This window comes from Montipora capricornis, chromosome 12 (genome assembly GCF_036669925.1).
Source record: "Montipora capricornis isolate CH-2021 chromosome 12, ASM3666992v2, whole genome shotgun sequence".
NCBI classification, from domain to species: Eukaryota; Metazoa; Cnidaria; class Anthozoa; order Scleractinia; family Acroporidae; genus Montipora; species Montipora capricornis.
In genome coordinates this window covers 22,576,590-22,603,253 of record NC_090894.1, presented here as the reverse complement: position 1 = coordinate 22,603,253, position 26,664 = coordinate 22,576,590, and the positions used below count along the sequence as shown (strand labels likewise).

General features: G+C 39.9%; 2 protein-coding genes across 2 annotated transcripts; one reads left to right on the top strand and one right to left on the bottom strand.

The window, feature by feature from the left end:
* The first annotated feature begins 430 nt into the window (after nt 1–430).
* LOC138027805 (uncharacterized) lies at nt 431–3,231 on the top strand. The gene is made up of 2 exons (XM_068875420.1): nt 431–981; nt 2,270–3,231. The coding sequence occupies exons 1-2, from the start codon at nt 568–570 to the stop codon at nt 2,579–2,581; spliced, it is 726 nt and encodes a 241-aa protein (XP_068731521.1). The 5' UTR covers nt 431–567; the 3' UTR covers nt 2,582–3,231.
* Nucleotides 2,579–26,664, bottom strand: LOC138027801 (lysosomal cobalamin transporter ABCD4-like). Its single transcript, XM_068875417.1, has 21 exons — nt 26,566–26,664; nt 26,359–26,489; nt 25,409–25,536; nt 22,667–22,806; nt 21,162–21,278; nt 19,182–19,307; nt 18,674–18,767; nt 18,263–18,314; nt 17,931–18,052; nt 17,149–17,240; nt 16,597–16,659; nt 14,755–14,852; nt 12,872–12,925; nt 12,735–12,791; nt 12,434–12,525; nt 11,536–11,584; nt 10,277–10,326; nt 8,153–8,205; nt 7,194–7,270; nt 5,769–5,884; nt 2,579–3,117 (listed from the first exon to the last, which is right to left on the bottom strand). Exons 1-21 carry the CDS (start codon nt 26,592–26,594, stop codon nt 3,046–3,048), a joined length of 1,812 nt encoding a protein of 603 aa, XP_068731518.1. The 5' UTR covers nt 26,595–26,664; the 3' UTR covers nt 2,579–3,045.

Below are 26,664 nucleotides of genomic sequence, written 5' to 3'. Positions count from 1 at the left end.
TATGAGTTAGTCCCGTTCAGGCCTGGGACGATATTCCTATCTTTCATTTCATGTACGTGAAATCAATTTTATTTATTGCGTCACTCCAGTAGCATTAAAGGGCACGTTCTGTTTCAGGTTGCTTAATTAACAGAAGTACGTAAAGCTTCCAAGCTCTTGGATTTTAGTTTCTTTCTTTATCCACAAACACGAGTTTACTATTGAATCTGTTATTCTTTGGTCTGCTTTGCTGTGAGGGTGGAAACAAATGCGACAAGTTCCCTGCCATTAGTTTCGCAATCGGTGGTTTTGCCAAATTTCGAATTATGCAATCGAAGTTTAAGGGGCAATTTCTGTTTTCCTCTTTTTTTTTTTTTTAGAAAAAAAAATATATATTCCCCTGTACATTGACGTTGTTTTTGCAAAATGGGAAATTAATCCAATTTAGCAAAGGCAGCCGTGCTTTAGTTAAAGAGAGTTCCAGATCTGCGTTTGCGTGATTTAGCAAGTGTCCGTGCGCACAAGACAGTTGACCTTCAATGACTCGGTTATTTTTGCGCAATTTGGGTATCAGTTTCCGTCTATATAATGCAATCGTGTCTCGACAAGCACTCTTCTTCCCCAAATATTTGTTGCATGAACATCAGTGTTTTACCAAGCAGGCAGATCAACTTGTTAATCGAAATGCCTTGTAAAAGAGCAGAAGCAACGTTTTTGGTCGGTATTGCAATCTTCCTCGTTGGTACGGCGTGCCTTATCGCCGTGGAAGTGCAAAGTGTTTTTCCAGCTCGCCGAGAGCAGAAGTTTCAAGAAATAAACTGCACTGTTGTTTCTGGTGATATGAAAACGACAGCAAAATGCTCGAACAATAAACAAAGTGACCAAAGCTATCCATGCTTGAGAGTTTACGTGACGTGTGGCAACGACTTAGAGAGCGATGGGGAGTTACAACCCGAGAAGCCTCGTTTGTTGTCAAAAGACTTCCACAGCCTCCATAAACAGGTACGTTTGGTTTTGTGCAAAATTGATAACGTGATCCAATTTGCCCTTATCAAAGCTGTCGTAGCTTGTGGCTGAGGAAGAGCACTTTAACGGGCTTAACTCGGAGCTATGTTTACTACGTACTTTCTTCCGGGTTTCTTCAGTCCTGCAGCACCCGAGTGGTCAAAGAAGGAGTCTGCCTTGTCCTCCTGTTTTGCTTGCGTTGCGTTCTTTTTTTGTGCATTTTTGCCAAGTCGGCTGTATTAGGTCAGTCCACAAAAGTGTGAATTCTGTGTCCTGTTGTTTTTGTGGTGTGGATTCGTCCCACCGAACGTCCCACAGAGCTAATAGGGAGCTTACGAAACGAGGACGACGACAGATACGAGGACTTCATTCAAAAATACAAGTTCGCGCTATTCATATCACTACGAAACTATTTCATGTAGTTCTGCGTTAAAAAGGTGTAGTAACTGTCGAGGAATTAAACTGGTATGAGTGAGTTGGAAGCGTAGAGAGAGAACTAAAAATTCATCGTCATGTGCTAACGTCCTCCACAAAACCTTGAATTTGGTCATTTCAAGTCGTCATTTAGAAGATGACGGCAAAGAAATGTACGAATGTGTAAAACGCACGTGCAGAGCGTGCAGAGCCATTGTTTTCGCTCACTAAACCTATTGTTTTGTAGCGTCGTCGTTGCCGCCGGCGTCGTCGTTTCGTAAGCTCCCTAATGGACACAGGTTTGCGAAACGGGCCCTCGTTTATAGTCCTTAACCTCGGAAACATGGAATTCTCTCAGATGAAATTACAAAGGAAGCTCTTTCTTCTCAGAGCAGAGCTTTTGTTCTTACTTGAATATTTAAAACACTCTCCAGCTTTGCTATTTTGGTTGAAAGAAATGAACGTTTTCTTTGTTTAACATACTGTGATTGGGAACATGATGAGGCAAGTTCCTCATTTCGCAGGTAAAAGATAAGGTTACCTCTTGATCTCAAGCAATGCTGCTGGAATAAGGCCCCGAATAGACCACGTATTCTGACGCAGTTACGAAGATTGCAACATTGATGCCCTCCCAGTAGTTTTTGGGAAGAAGGGGAACGATGGCAAAATATCTTACGGAACAAGGGAACAAGGACCCCCCCCCCCCCCCCCCCCGAGGGCCTCAACAATATTCTGTGTTGCAATCTTCCTCCAAAAGAAACCAAAAATCCACAGAAGGCTCTTTGTATTCGAAAATAAGAGTGCGAACTCTCAAGCCCTAAGCTCTCGGTAATTTAACCAGTTGATTTGTAATAGTATCTTTGTTTTTTAGTGCACTTACGAACCAGAGCAATGTAGGCAAAAGGATCAACCAAGACCCCATCTTTTACGGTCATTTCAAAGCGGTAATCCAATAGGAGCTCCTCTTGGCTGCTTCTACAACCCCAAAGACCCTGATGAAATCATCAACCAGAAAACTTCCCAAGAAAGCTACAACAAACACGTGATAACTAGCATGGCTTGGCCGCTTGGAATTGTGGTCTTTGGCATAGTTGTCGTGGTAACAGCTGGGTGCTTTTTGTCTGCTTTTCGGAGTCGAAAAGGCTATGAAAGAATAGCCGATGAAAATACCGAACTGGTATAACAAACAATTCGGTTAATTTATTTTGTTCAATGTCCGTGACATGCCGTGTCCGAACGCTTCGTTGCGTGACGGCATTTACGGGAACAACATTCGAGCCTTGGTGAACCTCGATAGGATTCACTGGTAATTCCAAAAATGACTCGAACATGAATTTTAAAAATGCCACTGTCAGGTCATCCTTCATTTATAATGTATTGTACAAATACATCCTCCATATATATTTAATCGATGGTCTGAATCTATTCTTAGAGGACAATTAAAAGTCGTCTCTTTTATCCGTCGATTCTACATGTGCTGCAAATACTATAATTTTCAAAGAATAATTTTCAAAAAATAATTTCGTAATATAGATCTATCTTGTCACCTAACTAAAGTAGATAGAGTCGTGTACATGTGATTCGAACATTTCTACATTTTAGACAGCACACCCAGATGCCTCGTTCCGATGTATATAATTTCACACTTTAGTCCTTGTGCTCGATCTTCTTGTAGTCCCAGCCTCCCTCTCCATCCAACTTTAATTTGTAGTCGTGAAGCTACGGAAAAAGTGCAAAATAATTTTAGAACCGAAGGGTTGAGGATACTCCGGGTAAAAATCTCACTGCAATTTAAACAGGAGTCGATGAGATAGAATAAATGAAGTTTTCAGATATGAACAGCGGAAATTGAAATACATGAGACTTGGGAGATCACCAGAGTTAACCAGCAACTTTAGCAGTTGCGAAGAAAGCCTGGCGTGCCCCGTTCACACTAGCCTGCAAGCAGGCTCTTTGTTCGAAATACAGGGACTTCTGTCTAAACTAGTTACCAAGTCTACATTCGCATGCATTTACCTAAACTCATGTGCAGTTTCGTACACTCAATTGATTTCATCTACATTCGCATGCATTAACCTACACTCATGTGCACTTTTGTACACTCAATTGCATTCACCTACACTTATGTGCACTTTAACACTCATATGCATTCATCAACATTCGCATCCACTAACCTACACACATGTGCACTTTCGTACACTCAAATACATTCATTAACATTCGCATCCACTAACCTACACTTATGTGCACTTTCGTACACTCAATTGCATTCACCTACATTCGCATGCATTAACCTACACTCATGTGCACTTTCGTACACTCAATTGCATTCATCAACATTCACATGCATTAACCTACACTCAAGTGCACTTTCGTATACTCAATTGCATTCATCAACATTCACATGCATTAACCTACACTCAAGTGCACTTTCGTATACTCAATTGCATTCACCTATACTTATGTGCACTTTAACACTCATATGCATTCATCAACATTCGCATCCACTAACCTACACACATGTGCACTTTCGTACACTCAAATACATTCATTAACATTCGCATCCACTAACCTACACTTATGTGCACTTTCGTACACTCAATTGCATTCACCTACATTCGCATGCATTAACCTACACTCATGTGCACTTTCGTACACTCAATTGCATTCATCAACATTCACATGCATTAACCTACACTCAAGTGCACTTTCGTACACTCAATTGCATTCATCAACATTCACATGCATTAACCTACACTCAAGTGCACTTTCGTACACTCAATTGCATTCATCTACATTCGCATGCATTAACCTACACTCATGTGCACTTTCGTACACTCAATTGCATTCATCAACATTCGCATGCATTAACCAACACTCAAGTGCACTTTCGTATACTCGATTGCATTCATCAACATTCGCATGCATTAACCTACACTCAAGTGCACTTTCGTACACTCCATTGCATTCATCAACATTCACATGCATTAACCTACACTCAAGTGCACTTTCGTATACTCAATTGCATTCATCAACATTCACATGCATTAACCTACACTCAAGTGCACTTTCGTATACTCAATTGCATTCACCTACACTTATGTGCACTTTAACACTCATATGCATTCATCAACATTCGCATCCACTAACCTACACACATGTGCACTTTCGTACACTCAAATACATTCATTAACATTCGCATCCACTAACCTACACTTATGTGCACTTTCGTACACTCAATTGCATTCACCTACATTCGCATGCATTAACCTACACTCATGTGCACTTTCGTACACTCAATTGCATTCATCAACATTCACATGCATTAACCTACACTCAAGTGCACTTTCGTATACTCAATTGCATTCATCAACATTCACATGCATTAACCTACACTCAAGTGCACTTTCGTACACTCAATTGCATTCATCAACATTCACATGCATTAACCTCCACTCAAGTGCACTTTCGTACACTCAATTGCATTCATCTACATTCGCATGCATTAACCTACACTCATGTGCACTTTCGTACACTCAATTGCATTCATCAACATTCACATGCATTAACCTACACTCAAGTGCACTTTCGTATACTCAATTGCATTCATCAACATTCACATGCATTAACCTACACTCAAGTGCACTTTTGTACACTCAATTGCATTCACCTACACTTATGTGCACTTTAACACTCATATGCATTCATCAACATTCGCATCCACTAACCTACACACATGTGCACTTTCGTACACTCAAATACATTCATTAACATTCGCATCCACTAACCTACACTTATGTGCACTTTCGTACACTCAATTGCATTCACCTACATTCGCATGCATTAACCTACACTCATGTGCACTTTCGTACACTCAATTGCATTCATCAACATTCACATGCATTAACCTACACTCAAGTGCACTTTCGTATACTCGATTGCATTCATCTACATTCGCATGCATTAACCTACTCTCATGTGCACTTTCGTACACTCAATTGCATTCATGTACATTCGCATGCATTAACCTACATTCATGTGCACTTTCGTACACTCAAATGCATTCGTCTACGTTCGCATGCATATTGGGGTCAATACAGCTACGCCGAGGTTTGAGATTTTGCTATAACGACCTCACTCTCTGTTAGTAAGTTGCTTATTATATGGGTGACAGAAGTGAACGGTTCTGAAGAAGAAAAATCTATTTTGCATAATCCATAAGCGGCCCGTGGGCATTACGGGAGAATAATGCCCCCAGCGCTTTGCTGCTCTTAGCCAATTACAGCGCGCGTTATATCGGCACGAAACACTAGCCATGTAATAAATTTAAATAAAATTAAATTACCACTATTAGAGGATACGTGACTCACCTTCAAAAGGGTATCCCTGTGTCCGACACTTACAACTGTGATGTTCAGCTGTTTGCACATTGAATACAACTTGGTTTCTGTGGGAACGTCCAGCGCACTCGTGGCTTCATCAACCACTGAAAAAAAACAGCCACGTGATTATTAAACTATTCTTCCTTTTAGGAGGAAAAAACAAGTTGCCTTTTAACTCTGGAAATTTCTGTAACACGCTCGACCAACAACGAGCTCGCGTAGTCCACGCCAATTCGAACAGTTAAACAACAATAATATATATTTCTTAATTCATTTTTCCGAAGGTTCGCTCTTAATTGACTGCACGTGGTTGTCATGGCAACTTACTGCAACAACCACGCGTATTTTACAGGGATGCGACGAAATGAAAAAAAAAAAAAAAAGACTAACAGTAATTGTGCAAATGTAAAGAAAAAGAACGTGCAAAAATTAATGATCGAAAGAAATGTATATTTGAAGTGCGGGTTATAGAGGAAAGATAGAAATTATCCTTTCACTTAACTGGACAATTTAAGCAATTGGCACTTTATAGGACTGCACCTGAAAAATTCAGGCGGCTTCAATCCACGACCACTGAGATGCCGTTCATGGGTTCGAATCCCGTCGAGGCCGCAGGTGTCTTAAGAGTTACAATTGCTTAAATTGTCCAGATAGAGCGGTTTTAAATTGAGCTTTTAAAGTAATTATCGAATTACTTTCGTTTTGCATTACTTCACTCAGTGATTGGTTCAAAGTTCTCGCGCCACTTTTTCAACCAATCAGAAATGAAACCAAAACCAATCGTGGCTCGCGCGTGCACGTTTTCCCGCGCTTTGTGTCGGCTACGTGCAGTTACTTCGAGTTTTCATTGGTTTACTGGATTGTCTCCGTCCTTTTTGATTGGCCAAAGTAATTACTTTGGTTTTGGTTTTACGACACTCATTTGAAAACCGCTCTAAGTTCGAGGATCACATCTATCTTTCGTCCAAAACTAGTGATACTACCGAAAAGGCTATACAAACCTGGATAAAATTTTTCCATGCCAGCTAAATGAAAGACTGATACATAAATCTTAAGCGAAGCTAGCGCGAAAATTTGTTGAATGCGCTATACACAAAAAATCGCCCGTACAGTTCGGAACTGATAGATACCCATGATGTTTAAAAAGTTCTCAAATGGACTCGCTCAAAGACTCGTCCAATTTCAAAAAACATCAGTCGTACTTGTTAATAGCCCTTTTAACGGTTAGTTTTTCTTATTTGCATAACAATCTAATTAAAAGAACAAAATATCCCGAAATTGCCTCTCACATACATGCTCGATTATATCGTAATGCAAATGAGAAAAACTAACCGTGAAAAGGGCTATTCCGCGTTATACAACCCGAGAAATTGAAATTGACATCAGTTGCGACCTCAATCAGTCATTACTTACAGGCCACTAAAGGCTTATGAAAGAACAGACGAGCGAAGGACAGCCTCTGCATTTCTCCTGGGGATACCATGTCTTCCCTGCAATGATAATGGCAAACGTTATATTGTACCCTTGTGTCTAAGAGTAGTGTCAAAATTGCTGAGATCTTGGGCGCTTGTCACTTAACCAAAAGTCTCGAAAAAAACAGGTATGGCATCGAACGGAAAGGAAATATTCCGTAAAAAAAAAAGGAAAGTTGTTATACCTCGTGAAGTGGTCCGGAACAAACGGAAAATCCTTTCCGTCGGGTTATTCCTCCCCCAGAGCAATGGCCTAGTTTCAGATTGTGGAGCAACAAAGAACAGTCGAGTTTCAAGGGAATAATTAGCATTTTGTTTTGTTCAAAACAAAGAAAACTGCTAAGTATTCCCCTAAACTTCGACTCTGTTCTTTTGTTGCTCTACAATTCGAAACTAGCCTATTGCTGTCTAATTTTGGGGAAAATACTCGTTGATATGATTGGTTCCGAGCGGCCAACCGGAAAATGATGTTCCATTCCCCACATGAATGTAAGTATCAACATTTTTTAACTGAAACATTTGGTCAAAGAGAAAGCGCCTCTATAGTCCATAGAAACCGTAAATAAACAAAAGCCGATTAGTTGGGTAGGAAAGTGGACGATCTACCGCACGCGAAACTTGCTGGACCCACTCATATCAACAAATGGTTAGACTGTCAAGTCTTCTCGCATAGGCACTTTTGTTCACTAAATTCAATGTAAATCTGAAAACGGACTTTGACGGGGACTTCCAATTAGTGAAATCTATGACGAAATCCGTGTTCAGATTTTGTGTTCGACTGGAAATCCGAAGATCCAATCGCACACACTGTAAGTCAGATGGAGTCTGTCGATTGATGGGCATACAAGTACAGTCCCTCCATAGCTCTTTTCTTTTGGAATAACCTCAAATTTCCCTTACCAGTTACCGTCCACTGGGTTATCAAATCCACCAATTCTGTTCCATAAAGTTCTCTAAAAGAAGAAATTATAGTAAGTCTCAATGACCCGTATTTCTAAAAGGCTGTGGCGGGGAGAAATAAATAGTCACAGTGCTACTGCCTCTTGAGCAGAGCCAGCGAAATGTTCATTTGCTTTCATTAACTCCTACTTGCAGATTCTTGTAGAGTTGAAAGTCGATTTAAAGTGCACGTAAACTCATATTTTTCGTCAACAATATTAACCTCCCCACCAAAATCAAACATGTTTTACCACTCTAACCTCAAAATTTTGCTTTTATCTGCCGGGCAACACGTGCAAAGTTATCAAAACTAGCGGAATTTGAACCCACGACCGTGATGTGAGAGGCATGCGGCAGGAGCCCATCACCCGGAGCCTCCATCCAGACTATATCCTTGAGTCAACCTTTGCCCGTATCTTTCTATTTTTAGAATATTTTGTGAGACGCACGCGATCACTGGTGCGTGACTGCTTATGACGTAATACAATAACTTTGTTCTGATTGGACGGCATAATGCATTCGCGGGAATTCGAACGTCTAAAAATAAAAAGATACGGGCAAGGGTTGTCTCCAAGGGTTTATGTGGGAGATGGAGGCTCCCGTTGATGAGCTCCTGCATGCGGCTATTTTCGATATTACGTCACAAATTGAATTGCAATGCAAAATTTCTTTGAAAACAGGAATGCAAAGCTTATGCAACGCAGTTTGTGGCGTAAAATCGAGAATAGACCCATGCCTCTCACATCACGGTCGTGGATCCAAATCACTGCTACTTCTGCCAAGTTTACGTGGCCTGCACGGCACAGAAAAAGCGAAATTCTCGGTAAAAATGGTGACGTTTCTTTGCTTTGGGTAAGGAGATTTATCTTAGGAACGAAAAATGTTTAAGTTTAGACACACTTTAAGGAAATGCAAAGGGACTACGAAATTTAGGTTTTTATGTCGATGCTTCCGCGTTGTATAAGGCGAGGTTCATCTCCATAGACCTCTTTCATAATGGCGGCCAAATAAAATATTCTTTTGTTTTAATGCTAATAAGCCTTTCTAGCCTCGCTACAACGAGCAAATTTCAAAAGATTATTTGTTTCAAAATGAGGCCAGTAGGTCTAATTAACATAAATACAAAAGAATGTAAATGTGGTCGCCATTTATGAAAGTGGTCTATACATTTTACTGTCAGTTGACTGACAAATAGTAGAAAAACTGTTTAACTTCTAATAGCCTTTTAATTAGTATTACCAATAGCCTCTTCAGTCAACAGATTAGCGGCAGATTTTGACCGAAACAGGAAAAAATATGGGCAAACAAATACGAGGTTAATTCACGGAGGAGATCTGTGGGAAGACACATGCGTCCGCTCTATTAATATCAATAATTTCTTTTGAAAGCTCATTCTTAATTTTCTAGAAGGTTGTTTAGTTGGATGGAAGTGGTAGGTCATTCCAAAGGTACCGAACAGCAACAGAAGGAAAATGCAATGAAATCACGTTGTATAGAGTGTATTCACATGACGTCACGGCGGCCATGTTGGATGAGTGAAATATTCTTTTGGGAATTGAACTCGATTTGTATGCAACTTCTTCCTTTGTTTTAGAATGCAAATAAGGCTGCTGGTCACATAAGCGAAAACACTCTATACGATTTCAGAAGATCAAGAGCCCAGAGCGTACTACGTAACCAGAGCGTAAAACTCCCATTCCTTTCAATGAAGGGGTGCGCCGTGAGTTGCTAAAGTAGCTGTGGTGTTGTGTCGGTGGGAAAGTAAAATACGAAAATTTGGTTTTATCAAAGTAACAGGTGGATAAAGGTCGACTTAGAACAAAAAGATAAATGGCTGAGGCCGTCTCGAGCGTTGGCCGTGCGTCAGAGCCACTTGAAGAAATGTGGGTTGTCTGAGGTCTATCAAGGAAGTCGGGGAGATAGGCCGTTGGTAAAGACATCGTGGAACAAAGCGGTTATAAGATCCAAAGGTGGAAGCAGAGCTCGGGGTGAGCTTCACAAGTGGCCAAGTTTTGCAAAACAAGTGTTTTGAGGCCTATTTCTTCAGTTTAAAGGGAAAAAAAACTGGAGTTCGAGACAACTTACTAGTCCAACGATGTCGAGTATCTCGAAAAGTCTTTCCTCTTCCTTATCCGCTGAAAAAGAGAAATAATAACTGAAGCTCTTTCGATGACCGTAATAAAACAGACAGAAAGCAAAGAGAAGTGACAGCACTCCAGAATTGGAGACAGTTCCGCTAGCACCAAAAACAGTTATTTCTTTGGGTTCATGTTTACGCTACGCCCTCTTTAAATGCTTGCATGGTGTCATGGAGAGTGAAGGTAAAGGAAATAGTAGAACAGAGACTCTCAAAGCTTCAAGAATGTACTGTTCTTAAAGGAAAAGACTTTAACCAGCGATACCTTCAGTTGGTTTACATATATTGTTTGAAGTGAAGTTGTCGTCAACGTAAGCTCTCTGACAGGGAGCTTATGCAAAGACGACGACCTCGACAACGAGAACGTTATCTACAAATATATTCCGTTATAGTAATAATTTCGCGACTGCCCATAGTTGCTCGGCATGGAAACTGTGTATCAGCATTTCAGGAGTGAACTCGGTTTGAAGTGTTTGCATGTTTGGAAAGAAAATTGAAAATTTATCGTCTGGTGCTCTACTTCCCCCGGATAACCTCTAATTTGGTCATTTCACGTCGCTGTGAGGACGAACACAGCAAAGAAATGTGCCAAGATGTGAAACGCACGTGCGGCACGTGCAGAGCTATTGGTTGTTTACCAGTTACAAGCAGAAACCGGTTGGTACTAGGTTTGTTCAAATGGTAAGCAAAAAACCCCCGAATGGGAAATTTAGTTGGGATAAGCGTGTACCATTTGCAAATTTCGTTCACGTTTACCGAGAGAGTCTGGAGGGAGGCAAAATCATGGGGGAATGCAAATGGTAAATACGTTTTCCGTTTGGAAATTCCGTTTGAGAATTTTGGACTACCTTTCGAGAAATCCCGTTTTCTCCGGAAATTTTCCGTTTGGGAAGACCAAAATAGGCTTACCGTTTACATTCCAACCAAAATTTTCGGATATTTCTGGTAAATGGTAAACAGCCATTATCACTTTGATTTCTTTTTTGGCGTTCTCGTCGCCGCCTATTTCCCTTTCGTAAACAAGCGATGCCAATTTTGACGGTGGATGCCATTCTTAGTAACCAAGCCTTCGGCTAGCTTTCAATAAATTGTTAGGATTAGCTTCATTTAAATACTTTAAAATTGTGAAGCAAAAGCCGTTGTTTCGGTAGTGTAGAGGTTCTCACACAAAAGAGACAACATATTACTCCTTCCTCCTTTCTCATACCTGATTCGCTATCATATTGGAAGACTTGGCTTTCGAAGGGGTACGTGATCTATGCATATAAAAAGAGTTCATGAACAACGTTACTCATGTTGAAACCGTGTAAATGGGCCGTCAACGCCAGGTCAAACGGCTCCAACATTTGCTTCTACGTCCGTTTGATTTTCTTGAACAGCGATGTGAAACATTTTGCTCCCCCCTTTCAACCGTATTGAAACATCTTGAATCGATGTTGAATGAGTTTAAAAGCGTTTAAACTTTGCTTCAACAACCATTCAACATTTCCTTTGTTTTCGCGAATGTTGAGATAAAGTTGAAGCGGTTTGCCCATCTCTTTCAACATTGTTGGGTATGCGCGTGCGCAGTGATTGGTCTCTCAATGACATATCATGTTCGTATCCAAAGTAACAATCACAGTTGCAGCCTGGGAATGAATACAAGGCCTCTTGATGATGTGTTGAAAACGTTTACCTACCCCAGCAGTCAACATCGTTCAACATCATTTAACATCATTCAACAAAAATCGAACGAAAAACGCAACGCAAATTCAATTTCAAGCCGTTTTCCCGCGTCCCGTGCCTAAGAACGGACTGCACGCTTTCGGAGTGTAGCATCGATGAACTCCTTCTCGTGCTTAGTGCCAATTGCACGCTTTTCCATTCTCTACTCCTTGAGTCCGTTTCTCAAAACTACTGAAATATTGGGGTATTTGGTTTTACTTATTTTCGGCGTCTCCGATTCAAAATTGTGACAAACATATTAAAGAAAGAGCGCACTAATGGGCAAAGTAAGATTTTACAAAATTATGTTTAGGACGAAAGTTTCCGGGAGATTTTATGAACCGCACAGCACATACGAAAGAACAAGCATATACTTGTTTTAATGAAGGGTAAACTCTTACCTGTTGTCGTAGAGTACCGTCGGTGACAAATGACTTCTGAGGCATGAAAAACACCGTTTTAGGATTGAACGGTAGAAACCTCTGCACTTCACCTAAAAAAATTATGGTTACAGTAGTTTGACACAGCAGTTCGCAAAATTGACGCATTTTTAAAACTCTTCAAGGCGTTTAACATAACCTGCTAAAACACATTTTAGAACTTTCTTTTTTTTCATTTTTTGTTATTTTATTCGGTACGGGAACCTGTAAACGAAAAGATTTTTGCCGGGGCTTCACAGCATCTCACGTGACAAAACCTCACCTGAGAGAGGACTCCAAATGCCGCCAATAATTCTAAACAGAGAACTTTTTCCACTTCCTAGGAAACAAAAATTTCCTTTAGAATTTTCTAATAAACACATAAGCAACTTTCACCGCCGCGAAGAAATGAAATTTTACCTGTATATCCCGTTATTAGAAGGTTTTTCCCGTACTTGATTTCCAAATCGAGATCTGAAATTGAGTAACTCTTATTAAGACAAATTCGTAAGACAGAATACAGTATGATGTGAACACATACATCTTATGCGATGGTTTAACAGATAATACGGGCAATGAGCAAAACGTCCGCGAGTATTATACGTTAAACCATCAAATAAGAGATTTCTTCTTCCACTGCAAAAAAGGCGTTATTTTGCTTTAATTTTATTTGGAAAGAGTGCTTAAAAAATGCACCATCTGTCCTTCAAGGCCCGTGCGAACGATGTAAACAGGATAAACGTAGACTGATTGTCGGGATCGAGCATAAACTGCCGCCATTTTTGTTTTTAAACAGCGAGCGCGAACTGGGGAGAGCGACATAACTATCCAGTGGGTGGGGGGAGTGGAGGGGTTTCGGCGGGAACTCCCCCCACCCACTCAATAGTTATGTCGCTCTCCCCAGTTCGCGCTCGCTGTTTAAAAACAAAGATGGCGGCAGTTTGTGCTCGATCCCGACGATCAAACGGGAAAATAGGGGACTGTGAACAGTCTAGGATAAACGAAATGACGAGTGACAAGCGATGACAAGCTAAATTCTTAGGCTTTGCATCGTGTTGAAAACAATTTCTTTCAATGAGAAACTCTCGTTCCGTCCGTATTTGCTCTGTTCTAAACTGGTCAAAGCGGGACACTACAGTGTATTACCGTCTCTTATTATATGACTAGCTCCGTGAACGGGCAAGATGAACCAAATCGCGCGCTGTGATTGGCTACCCGAGCGGGCAAGATGGAGCGATACCGCCCGCTCGGGATTTCTCGCTTGGTCCCACAAGATCAAAGATCATTTTTTGGTGTTTTAAGTCATATAATAACTCCTTTATTGACCAAGCTTGTTCGGTCAAGATGGCTGGATATTGCGTGTTTACGGGCCTCGACTTTGTCTCGGTCCATAAATACGCAAAAAAATAACTTGGCCAATATCCAGCCATCTTGACCTCACGCTTGGTCGATAACTCATATATACATAATTTGCGCGTTCTCTTGGCCAAATATGGTAAAATTGCGTAACAGTAGAATAATAAGTCCCCTTATCTTTCTTTCTTTCTTTCAATAATTATCTCTTTCCCTCCCAACTGTGGCACTAAAAGATTTCTCTCTGCCCAATACCAGACGATTTGATTAGCCAATGGGGAAACTCCCGGAGGTGGACAATGGGTTAATTAACACTCTTTCCCCCATGAGAGTTGTCGCGTTACCTGATTTTACTCTAACGCAAGAGTAATTTTACGAGGCTAAACATAATTTAGGCAAAAATAAATCTTTTGCTTGGGATATTTGGGGGAGCTCCAGGAAGGTTTGCAGGGGCATTGCCATGTGCTTTGGCTTGAGTTGCTTTTTCGCTTACTATTGCTCCCTTCCTCCCACATTTTAGGTTGAGTATACATTTCATACACTGGTTTCCCTCAGTGATGTGTTGACAGGTGTCAGTGGGAGGTGGACTGTGGTTCGGTTGCCAAGGTGACCTCCTTGGTGCTGAGGGGAGTGCTGCCTCCTCTCTTTTAAGGCCCTTACACTCAAATGCGTAATGTTTCAATCTCGTAAATGGGGAACCCCAGGGTCCAGTGGGTTATTAAAATCTACACCACTAGTAAACCCCATATATCCCTCCTGAGTGGCACAGATTTTACTCTTTCCAACGGCAGGCAATTTTACTCGTCAATGAAGAAGCTAACTGATATGATCAGCTGCCTTGTCAATTAAATGTCACCGCCGCGTCGTAGATCTGAAACACCTTCCCACTAAGTAGTCCACGCACTATTTTATAGGTGAAATAATGTCACCAGCGACAACAAAAACCTTACCTTTGACGAGAGGATCCACGCACTTGGGTGGTGCGTAAGATACACCGGCAAATTTGAATATGACATCACCACCACCTTGAGAGTTCAGGGTTTCGTTTCTAAGCAAACAATATTCAAGGAAAACTAAACAGAAGACTCTCATAAAATCGTAAATGGTTTGAACCCAAGAGTTATTAGTAATTACGTAAGGTACGATCGTCCGGGTGAGTGTAGTCCTGAGAAGGACTGTTTGAGATGACATTGCTATTCACAAGTGCAGCTGGCAAGTTGAACCAGGGTCTACCAGGATCAAATTCGGCAAGTGGTCAGAGCGGGTCTTGAACCCGGGATCCCCGGATCTCAAGGCAAGCGCCCTAACCACTGGGCCACACTGCCTTATTCAAAACAATCACTCGAAAATCAACCCCAGTGTAAAGAAGCATATAAAATTCACCAAACCGCATGCTACGCAGGCTAAATTCTAAAAGTTCTAATTAAACCAATCACTCCTCTGGTGCCACAGGATGCCCCAGCTGTTGAGTAAAATCGTCTGGCGTTAGACAGAGACAAATCTGTCAAGTGTCACTCCCAGGGGTCAATCGGTTAAAAACCCAGGCTAAAATAATGCATTTTTTAACATGTCTTAATCCATTGACGCCTGGAAGTGAGATTTTACTCTTTTGTCTAATGCCAGACGATTTTATTCGTCAACTGGGAGTGTCCTAGGGTGATTCAGAAATACACGTAAATTACCCTTCAGGTACTTTCCCATTGCTTAACAATAACAAATGCAATCAGACAGGGATATTACAAGTGGTTGACGGCGTTTTGAATAAGTGTCTCTACAACACCGTAAAGCACTGTGGACAAAGTAAGTACCAACTGAACAGAATGCAAACACACATTTTTTCCAAATGTAAGATCCCATCTCAGAACTGACTACCAATGTTGCTGGCCACAATCTCAAAAAAGATAACCACTTTGTTCTCCATTACAATGGCCAGCCATTATTCGTCACCAGAGCCTCGGATCGACCCAAGGCTTTGGGAAACTCTATGTAGGAGAACATGCGCCATAAGGTTCTTATGACCAAATCTATTTGAACCTTACGGCACCTGCTCACTCCTCAATTGCTAACATGAATGCACCAATTAGAGATGCTTTCGATTGTTCTTCATGAAAGCCAACAAGAAGACACTTTGTTTTAGGGTTCCCCAGAGCTCTTCTCTCCTTCAGTAAAGAGAAGAGCTCTGGGGTCGAGAATGTGGCCAGCCATACCACATCATCCCATACCATGTTTTAACCAGGATCCCGTTACCCGGAGCCTCTGAGTCAACCCTGTCTCATATCTCTTTATTTTTAGAAGCACTTCCTGGGAGTTTTCACGATAGCCAATCATTAGAGGCCTATGGTCAGCCATTGATTACATGTACGTCACATGCAGCACACCCAAAACACCAAGGTATTTCAAAATATAGTAGTTCTAAAAATAAAAAGACACGGGACACGGTTGACTGAAAAGTACAATATGTATAAAGCTCTGGGAAATAGGCTATTGTTTTAACTAGTTAGTTTTAAAATATATTATTGGCCCACTAATGGGATGATTTTACTTACACTCTATAGAGCTTTTTTTTTTTCATTGAGAAAAGATAGTTCTACATTGAACCGACAATGAGTGCCATAAAATGACGAAGAAAATAAAAACTGATTTCCTTGTAGGCTTCAACAACTTTAAATAGTATTTCTAGTGTAGTCCAACTTAGACAATTTATTCATTAAGAATTATGAAGGAGGTATTTTATTTTGGTAAAGAATACAGCTTATGATCTAGGGCCTATAAAGAAGGTAGAAAGCCATTACCTTAAATAGTCCTTTTTCTGCACTGAATCATTCTCTCCAAAATACTCAAGGAGTTGACCAATTCTGTAAATAAAAGGTAGGATGGCATAAATACTGTTGATCACTTAAACATACTGCTGGAGTTTGATTGAAAAACTACATCCTAAGATGCTCGTGATGATTGATGATATTTGTGACAATGATGACGTTTGATGATAATGATGGTGATACTTGATGGCAATTTATGACAACCATGATGATGGTGATAACTGATGATAATTCATAACGATGATGATGATTGATAGTGATGGTGATGATTCATCATGATAATTTATGACGATGATCAACTGGCCCAGACCACTTAACTTTGTCAAACTACATTCAACTGCATTAAATTATAACCATTTTCACCAAAACAAGAACAAGAAAGTTGCTGAGGTAATAACCAATGATGGGAACTATCATCTCCTTTCTAATGGCTGACCAGTGGCTAAAATTCATTCTGCAGACCAACATCATCACACTTATCTGGTGGCTTCGGATGGCCTCTTTCCAAGACCATAGACTCATTACCTGTGAACTAATCCAGCAATTACGGAAATATCATTGGACAAGTCAAGGAGTTGTGTACAACAGTTGATCAAGTACATGGCAAAAAATGAGTTCTGCAATTAAAAACCAAATAACTTGTTGGTTCGTATTCGACAAAATACATATTGAACACAGCACCATAACCTTGTCAAGTATTAAAAGAATCTTAAAAGATACAAAGGAAACCACATCAACAAAGTTGAGAAAATGCCAACATTTTGTTACAATCCAAAACTAACACTGGCAGATTATTAGCCCTGGGGACTTGAAGCCCTGGCTCTGATACTTGAAGGTGCTAATAAGCTAATTGACAGAATATATATATATCCAAACCAGGCAAGCAACAATTAGATTTCCTGAATCACCCTGGCCAAAACACTACTCTATGCAGTCACCCTCTACACCACGGCAACAAGGAAAGCCACAAAAATGTGGAACAAAAACTGGGGGTGGGGGTAGGGGGTGAAGGGTACCATAGCTGAAACAACCCATGCTAACCTTAGGCCTAAACACTACGCTTTAGATAATATTTGAGCCTAAGGTTAGCATTTTTGTAAAGGTTTGGGTTGTTTCAACTACATGTATGGTACCCTTTATCCCCTACTGCCCACCCCCTACCCCTCAACCCCATCTCCCACCACTACCTCCCTCCCCCCATCCCCGGAATAGAGACACTGTTAGTTCACCAACATGCCAACTCAATTTTGGTCAGCAAAGCTGGCCTTACACATGACATTAATATAAAACATATGTCAGGCACCTACCCGGCTAATCTGTGCACTGAGTTCAGCTGAAGACAAGTTGTTATACACTCCACCAAAGATAGCAATGGCAATTATGAAGTAACTCAAGATTGACCCCACATAATCGAAAAGATTTATGGAAACTAGAAACACAAAAGAAACAAAGGTGAATAATAACAATAATAATAATAATAATAATAATAATTATTATTATTATTATTATTATTATTATTATTATTATTATTGTGCATATTCTTTATTATGCCCATAACAAACGATCAGTTTTTAACCAAGTTGCGTCCAATTTGAACTATTGCTTTCAGGAAGGTTATTTGCTCATCTGAAGTACTTACAGAAAAGAATACTTTCAAAGTTTATCACTTGCCGTTGAGTTCGGAGAAGACTCTGCAAAGGAGGAAAGAAAGTGCATAAAGATTCAGTATTGACTGGTATTAAATGTAATATTTTGAACATTTTTTTTGTATTTTGATAATGGTTATTTTCTACAAACTGAAGATGAAAAAAACAAGTGAATTGTCAAGAATATTTGTCCAAGTCTGCTCAACCTTGTGCAGAATACAGGAGGTGAAGTTACACTCCGAAATAACAATGGGTTAAAGGTCAAGCAACCAACAAATGCAACAATTCAAAATGAGGATCGCTTCAAAACTGGAAAGTGAAAACTCTCAGTGCAGACCTACTCGTTTTGAACACTTGATGATGAATTCACAAAATAATTATTAAAATATGGTGAAGCTCTCTACCCATAATCTTGAATTTGTTTTCCTCTCTTCCAGCTGACCAGATCTGTAAAATGCAATTGACTCAGCATTTGATCTGATTTGCATGTGCTTAAACCTGTTGAAAAAGGGCATGGATAGTGTCAGAAATTATTATATTCTAAACCTGGGAAAATGCAATTCTAGCTTCATCGCTGGTTCACTGGATCTCGGTTACCAGCCATCATACCTGCGTTTTTTTTAACACTTTTATTGGCAAAATTGGCCCTAAGAAAAACTAATTGAAAGAATATAGCTGTTTAGAAATCTTTTTTTTAAATTGATGGTCCAACCACTAATCTGGAAGCAAAGTTTTTTTATCTTGTCACTTTTCCACAAACCCCTTTTTTTCAAGGGCTTTTCAAGCACCCTTCAGTACAAAATTAAATTCCAGGACTCAAGGACTTTAAGGAGTAGCACAAACCCTGCATATACAACATTACTTTCTCCTCAATACAAATCTCTCCCTCTATCTTTCCTACTTTTCACATACCTGAAGTTACCTTCTAGATTTTCTCGCTTGAAAACCAGAGAAACAATTGGTGTCATTATCAACTTGTTGATGATTGTTCCGGTGAAAAAATAGCCATAGATGAGCAGAACACCAACATAACCTGAACTAAGACAATGACCATCTATCAACATGCGATACATATGTACAACAGAATATGGTTTGAACCCAGGAGTTGCGTGCCTCAATGGAATTTGATCGTCTTGGTTAAAGTAGTCCTGAGAAGGAATGTTGGCGGTGACTGACGTTTCGACAACCTGAGCTGAAGTGATCTTCAGAATCAAGTGATGGTTGGAAATTCAAACTAATGTTGTGATCAATGCTCTGACTCAAACGACAGTTTAGCAAACAAAACCAAGTACTCAAATGCATTTTCATACCTGCACATTTCCCGTTTGGCCCACAAAAAGGTGCATTTTACAGAGGGCATTTTGTCCTTTTGCCGCGCATATTGATAATAATGTAGCTTACAAAGTTACGATTCAACGACCCAAATTTTCAATGCTCCCATCTACGTTCTTCCTTTAATATGCTACCAAGATTTTCTGTTTTTCCTGTTTGTCAGCAGCAGGTTCTGCTCCACTTGTTTTCCTTTTTGCCAGAGGTGGCGAAACACCTTGTACCTATATATATAATATATAATCCTTGTCGCGCCTAGGTGGCACATAAGGCTGAGACCAGAGATTTCCATTGCTCCCTGTCCATTGCTGCCTTCTCAAGTTCTTTCCATGTCTTCCCTGTCGTTTTCATTTCTGCCTCGATCGTCCTCCTCCAAGTTTCTCCTGGACGACCTCTCTTCCTTCTTCTACTATCCGGTGTCCACCTTAATGCAGTTCGTGTTATGCTATCTCGGTCTTTCCTGATAACATGCCCAAGCCACCTCCATCTTCTTTGCATTATTACCGTGGTGATGTCTCGCTGGCCTGTTCTTTGATATAGTTCCTTGTTTGTGATCTTCTGGGGCCAGTATATCCTGCATATCTTTCTCAGGCAATAAGTGTGGAAACCTGACAGTCTTTGGCTGTCTCTTTGGGTAACCCTCCAACATTCTGCACCAAACAGTAGTACTGATAAGACATTGCTGCTATAGATCTTTATCTTTGTTTTTTCACTGATGTTTGGTGACCTCCATACTTTATTTAGTTGGACAAATGATGACTTGGCCTTCTGGAGACGGTTGGAGACCTTGTACACATTATGAGCTGAGACCACAAGTCACTCTGTGAGATACATGAATTTCCAACTGTCCCTGCACTATGAAGATGACTTCTGCTCAGGTTGTTGAAACATCAGCCACAACCAACAGTCCTTTTCAGGACATTAAACTATTTTTACCCAGATGATCAAATTCCATGGAGGTAGATATGTACAGTACCATATCAGCAGAAAATTAGTTTGGTATTTAAATCGTACATAATATAAGAATACCAATTACTTTGACATTGTATCTCACTTGTGAAAATTGTCTGATATACTGGTATAATAATATAATATTTTTAACCTACCACTATTTTTTCTTATCACACATTTAGTATTCTGTGTGTCTAAACTACTAAGAGATCATTTTGTAATGTATTTAAAAAGCCCCTATTGGTTGACAATAATTGAACTGTACCAACATTTACAAGGGTATAGCTGTGAAATCAGTGTGGTCATTCACTTGACTGTTTCCCTCAAAAGTTATTTAATTTGGGTTCCGTGATATGAACTCTGTGACTGAACAAGAACAAAATTTACTCATGTAAAGGGATAAAATTGAACTCCAGCAGGATGGAATATTTCTTTTTTTATGAACGTAACCTCATTCTCTCATAGATATATAGTAGCATCCTTAGATTGGCCAAGTTAGCAGGCTGTATTCTACAGGACAGCCCAATAAATTTATAAGTTTGTTTTTGTTTCTTGATTCAAAACCTAGAGATTTCATGAATATGTCGGAATATGTCACATTTTGATGATTACCTTTTGTAGCACTGGTATGTATAATATCCAATGGTGAATGGTGAAATAATGAACACAATGACTGATTTTCTGAAACTATTGCAAAATCTCTCCACATCTTGTGTAATCCTCTGATCTCTGTTAGAATGGAAACATGGAAACACAGTCAAATAAAGGCTAAATTTTCCTTTCAAGTGTCTTTTCTCAAAACAGATAATTTTAATTACTACCCTTAACTTGTAGTAGGTATCGCTAAGTGCCAACAAGACAGTCAAAATAATACATAGTCTAAGACCACTTTCATAAATGGTGACCACTTTTACATTCTCTTGTATTTCCGTAAATTAGACCTAATGCCCTCATTTTGAAGCAAATATTCTTTTGAAATTTGCTTGTCGGAGCTAGGCTAGAAAGACCTATTAGCATTAAAACAAAAGAATGTTTTATTTGGCCACCGTTATGAAAGAGGTCTATAGTTTACAGATTTGTATCAGAGTGCCATTTTTAGAAATCAATAGTAGTTGTGTGAGAGGCTCGGTGGCCTCATGGTTACTGCGTTCGACTCTGGATCAAGTGGTCCAGGTTCAGGGCCTGGCCGGGGACATTGTGTTGTATTCTTGGGCAAGAACCTTTTAATTACTCTCACGGTGCCTCTCTCCACCCAGGTGTATAAATGGGTACCGGCATAATGCTGAGGGTAACCCTGCGATGGACTAGTATCCCTTCCAGGGGGGAGTACAAATACTCCTCATCGCTTTATGCTACGGAAACCGGAGATAAGCGCCGGCCTGATGGGCCTTCTGGCTCGTAAGCAGTGACTAATAGTAGTTGTAATTTTTTCATTTCAAAGTACTGTAACTAAAGTTAACAACAATAATAGAAACATATTCGACGTGTAAAAAAGTGTTCTCTGGTTAAGAAAAATTTAAAAACATAAGCTTTTGGCTTCCAGACTAAAGCCTTTAAAAACTAAGATGTAAATGCATGTGATGAAAAAACATACAAAATGGAAGTGTAAAAAAAGTGTAAAAACAGTACGAGGGGAAAATGGTCTAATTATTTTAAAAGAATAGAGTATTGTTTTGGCAAAGGCTTGGAGTTATTGTCTGCTTCATTAGTGTTAGCAGTGTGCCAAGATTCCAATTGAAAGTTTTTCGAATTTGGAAGTTTCCGTTGTCAATTACTTTGGCATTGTTGAAATCAATAGAGTGATTATTACGCCAAGCATGAGCTGCAATATTAGATTCAGTGCTTGTAATCTACTGAGTACAATGGAAGGGAAATCGTCTGAAGTTAATCACGTCACTAACGCCCTTCTTGCTAGGGCCAGGGCCAAAGTTTAATAACCAGTGTTTATGCCTGCAAAAATTGAAAACCACCTCTCGCAGGTTGTTCTGCTCACAGAAAGTAAAGGGTTATTATAAACTGTTAATAATAATAATAATAATAATTATCACAGCCTATAAGGTGAACACAAAGTGTAACGATAACAAATGAAAAAAAATCTAAAATAAATCTGTACTCACACATTATCAAGCTTGTCTTGAAGAACATTCAACTTATAGTAGGCTAAGTTTTTAAAGTAACTTGAATGTAGACGCAAGGTAATCAAGGCTCTCCAATTGAGGTACAGTAGTCTTGAAACAAATTTCACAATTGCTTTTCCCTGGAACAAATAGCACAATGCCACTGCAAACTGAGAGGCCCTATGCCTTTTATTTCATCGCTGACTGGACAACAACTATCCTCCCAAACACTTAAAATTATAGACTTTTAAAGGCAACTATGTTTTTTACAAATTTATGACAAACTTAACATAGTTCGCTTTAATAAATGAACTATCCTCAAAATTATTTGTAGTTCATTAATTCATAAATGTTGTGATGTGGAAACTGTGCTGACTGCAAATGTGCAGACTTGCACACTGCAGACTTGAGCACTGCACAGACCACAGACTGGCTAGCCAGTCATATAAAGGTATACGTAGCACCAAACCAGAGTTTGCGACGTTCCAGACATTCCCGCATTACTTTATGTAAAATATACTCTGCATGCCAATTTACTGTTAGCATGGCTGTATGGCATATGGCAGTGGAGTCAGGGTGGCTTAGTGGTCATCAACCTTGCCTCCCACCTCTGTGACCCAGGTTCAACTCTGGCCTCGGGTTGTATGTGGGATGAGTTTCAGTCAATCTCAATCTGACTCCAAGGGCTTTTCTCCGGGTACTCCGGTTTTCCCCCTCCTCAAAATCAACTACCAGCCTAATTATTCCATCTGGCTGTGGTGCTGTGTTCCGAGGTCATACATGGGTCGTGCTTAGGGGCCTAGCGCCTAGCCGGCTGCACAGCTCCTTTGGTTCAACCTCGTTGAACCTCCTTAGGAAAGGTACATTTATTATTGGGAGGGGGGGGGAAGGGCTGAAGAATTCAGATTAATTTTTCCAAATAAATGTTAGACCCTCCCCAGTTTTTCTAAAACTAAAGTTGTGACCCTCCCCACAAAAGTACCAATAATACTCATAACCCTCACCCACAGACCTATATGTATAATTAAAGATAATTTTTCTCTCGGCAGTCAAATACAAGTTTCACACCGTTATGTGATAAACAGGCCAATTACCAAAAAAAAAACAGTACGAGAAGGGCGACAAAGTAAAGTGCAATTACTAGAAAACAAATGACAAGACAACTAAAAATTATTACAATAATTGAAGCACTTATTTCGAGCAAAATTACATGCAATAAATAAATTACATACGGGTAAGTCATTACAATAGACAAATGATAAACAAGTGTTTAAAAGACTGATATAAGTTTAATAAATGAAATTAGTTTAGTTTATTGAAGTTCACCAACAGGACAGTGAAGCAACTGAAGCTTCCTCCTCTCGTTATGGACGTAAACGAACCAAAGTGCAGCGGGACAACTTTGTCCCGTGGGCTCAGATTGACTTTTAGGGACTTTTATAAACTTGCTCATATTGATTTTCAGAAAAAAATCAATGCAAAATTGTACATAGAGATGTGCTATTACTTAAACTGAAAAAAGGGATTTTCTACTGCTAAGTATTAAATACATGACATACTACTTATAATAATGTGAAACAATTGAGATAATTCAGTTTTCACGTGTATAAAATTAAAGACAAGAAAGCATCAAATTATGTTCCTAAAGTTTATAGGGTGGAACTTAAAGTTAGGATGACCCTCCCCCGGATTAGATTTGAGAGAAAGATGTGACCCTCCCCTTAAGCTTGCAAATTTGATTAATGACCCTCCCCTCTCAGGCTCCTTCCCTCCCCCCCCCCCTCCAATAATAAACGTACCTTCCCTTAGCAATTCAGTCTCTGAGTGCAAGAAAGAGCGAATAGCAGGTCAGATATTATTATTATTGCCTGCCCATGTGTCCGTAGTCATTTTTAAACATTTTAAGCTCATCTTCAAGCTTTCCAAATCTGTGTCATGCACTGCATAATGAAATTATGGCAAAAAAATCACTTAAGTGATTAAGAGAAAGGACATCCCAGTTGAAGGCAAAAGAAGACAGTCATTCCTCTTTTAATCAGTAGAAATGAACATTAACCCATTGACTACTGGGAGACCAGATTATACATTGTTCACAGTCTAACGCCAGACCATTTTACTCGTCGACTGGGGACATCCTAGGGTTAATAGTAAAATTAATTAACACATTCACTCCTGAAATGGCTCCCATTGACAAGTTACCAGTAAATTGTCTGGCAGCAGACAAAGTAATATCTACAAGTCTCACTCTCAAGACTAAAAGGATTACCAGGTGATCTGGTGACGTAATTCGGAGGACTGAGGAGAAAATTTTTAACATCGTATCCCACAACCGCGCAAGTTGAATTCAACCTGGCAGAGGCGAGGTTAGATCCCGTCGGTTCTACTTGAATGTTCATTCAGTAACAGGAAATGTGGTAGACAGGGAATGATCTGTTGAGTTTTGGCAATGGAAATACTGCTGGAAGTTAGGAAACAACACCTAAGGACGCACACGGTTGTGGGATACGGCGTTAAAATTTTTCTTCCCAGTCCTCCAAATTACGTCACGAGATCACCTGGTAAAGTAGAACAGCTCATTTCCGGAAAAAAAACGCTCCTTAATCTTGTAAGTGTGTACCTATGGTTGTCAATTTCAGATGCTACCATGTGTCTAATTTAGCAGGATCGATGTCATTTCAGAAAAATGGATCCTGAGGTCTGTACGTATGCCATCTGTATGTTTCTCACATGGTTATCACTCACCAAGGATGTGCCTATGATAATAATAGTTGCTGATATTGTGACAGTTTTAAACCCTGCATTATCTCTGTCTCCAAGAACTTCATAAAATCTGCTTGCAATTAATCCAGTGTTGTAAACCAGCATTTGTTCTATGATGTTAAAAAAACAAAAGTTAAACACACGTACCTTGCTTCAGGCATTTCTTGGCCATTATTCTCAATCTGATGTCACAACCCTTTGCTCACCCCAGACTACATTAATTTTACAAAGTTGTTGACCCTTTGACGCTCAACTTCAAAAACTTCAAAATGGCAAAAATAAAGTTGAGGATTCAACCAACTCAGGAACTTTCGTACTAAAAGACTCTGAAAAACATGGGGTTTTTTTTGGGAAAAAAAATTGGGGTTTAGGCACACTTTAAATGCCTAAAATGTCCTGGGTATTTAGAATGGCATGTGTTACTGGAAATCCTCCCTTAATCCCTCGAGGGCTTTCACTTCAGCTAGGAATAGCGGAGCTTCGGAATATCAATTTGGCTAAAAGATGAATCGTAAACAAAATGCCATTCTGGTTTAGAAACAGGGGAAGATCTCATGGATATACCCACCACGAGTCCCCTAAGTGCCCATTTCAGTGATTAGGTCTAAACTTTCGTTTATCTTAATATTACTATAGGAATATTTAGGTCCAGAAACTGATTTAGAATGGTTATTTTTTTAGAGTTATGGTTGGTGTGTATATCCATGAGATCCTTGCCAGAAACTAACATGATTGGATGACGGGCAGCCTACCCCATACCCCTTAGCCTTTTAACGCCCGAGGGGGGCCCACTGACGAGTAGAACTCACCCCAGCCGTGATGGGTTCGAACGAAGGCGGTTACCTTTTTTGGAAAAAAAATTCCAACATATGTCTCCTAAATACAACCCTTAAGCAGCTTTTTACATCATTGGGTTTGCAAACAGCACATACCAGCCAGCGATACTCCGAGCAACAGAACAAAAAGAAGAGAACTTGAAGAAAGCCAGCCAGGGAACATCACTTTGCAACATCGCAAAAACCGCTTCAAGAACAGCATATCCAGTTTGACTTTGCGTGGAGATCTACAAGAATATAAACATATGCGAAGGTTACAGTTATCCCCTGCAAACAAGGAAAGACTGCTGCATAATTTCTTACCCATCTCTTCCGGAAGCCATTTTGCTCATTCCGCTAATCCCCCCAAAAAGAAGATCTGTCCCGGCATATTATATGTCCTCATACATGAATTACCTACCG

Bases quoted from the DNA above. Each gene is read 5' to 3' on its own strand.
- LOC138027805 (XM_068875420.1), top strand. From the start codon at position 568: ATGCAATCGTGTCTCGACAAGCACTCTTCTTCCCCAAATATTTGTTGC. The intron at 982-2,269 runs GTACGTTTGGTT...TTTGTTTTTTAG, and splicing joins TCCACAGCCTCCATAAACAG to TGCACTTACGAACCAGAGCA.
- LOC138027801 (XM_068875417.1), bottom strand. From the start codon at position 26,594: ATGAGCAAAATGGCTTCCGGAAGAGATGG. The intron at 16,660-17,148 runs GTAATGAGTCTA...TTTTATTTACAG, and splicing joins ATTGCTGGATTAGTTCACAG to AATTGGTCAACTCCTTGAGT. The intron at 11,585-12,433 runs GTAAGAGTTTAC...TTATATGCATAG, and splicing joins ACGGTACTCTACGACAACAG to ATCACGTACCCCTTCGAAAG.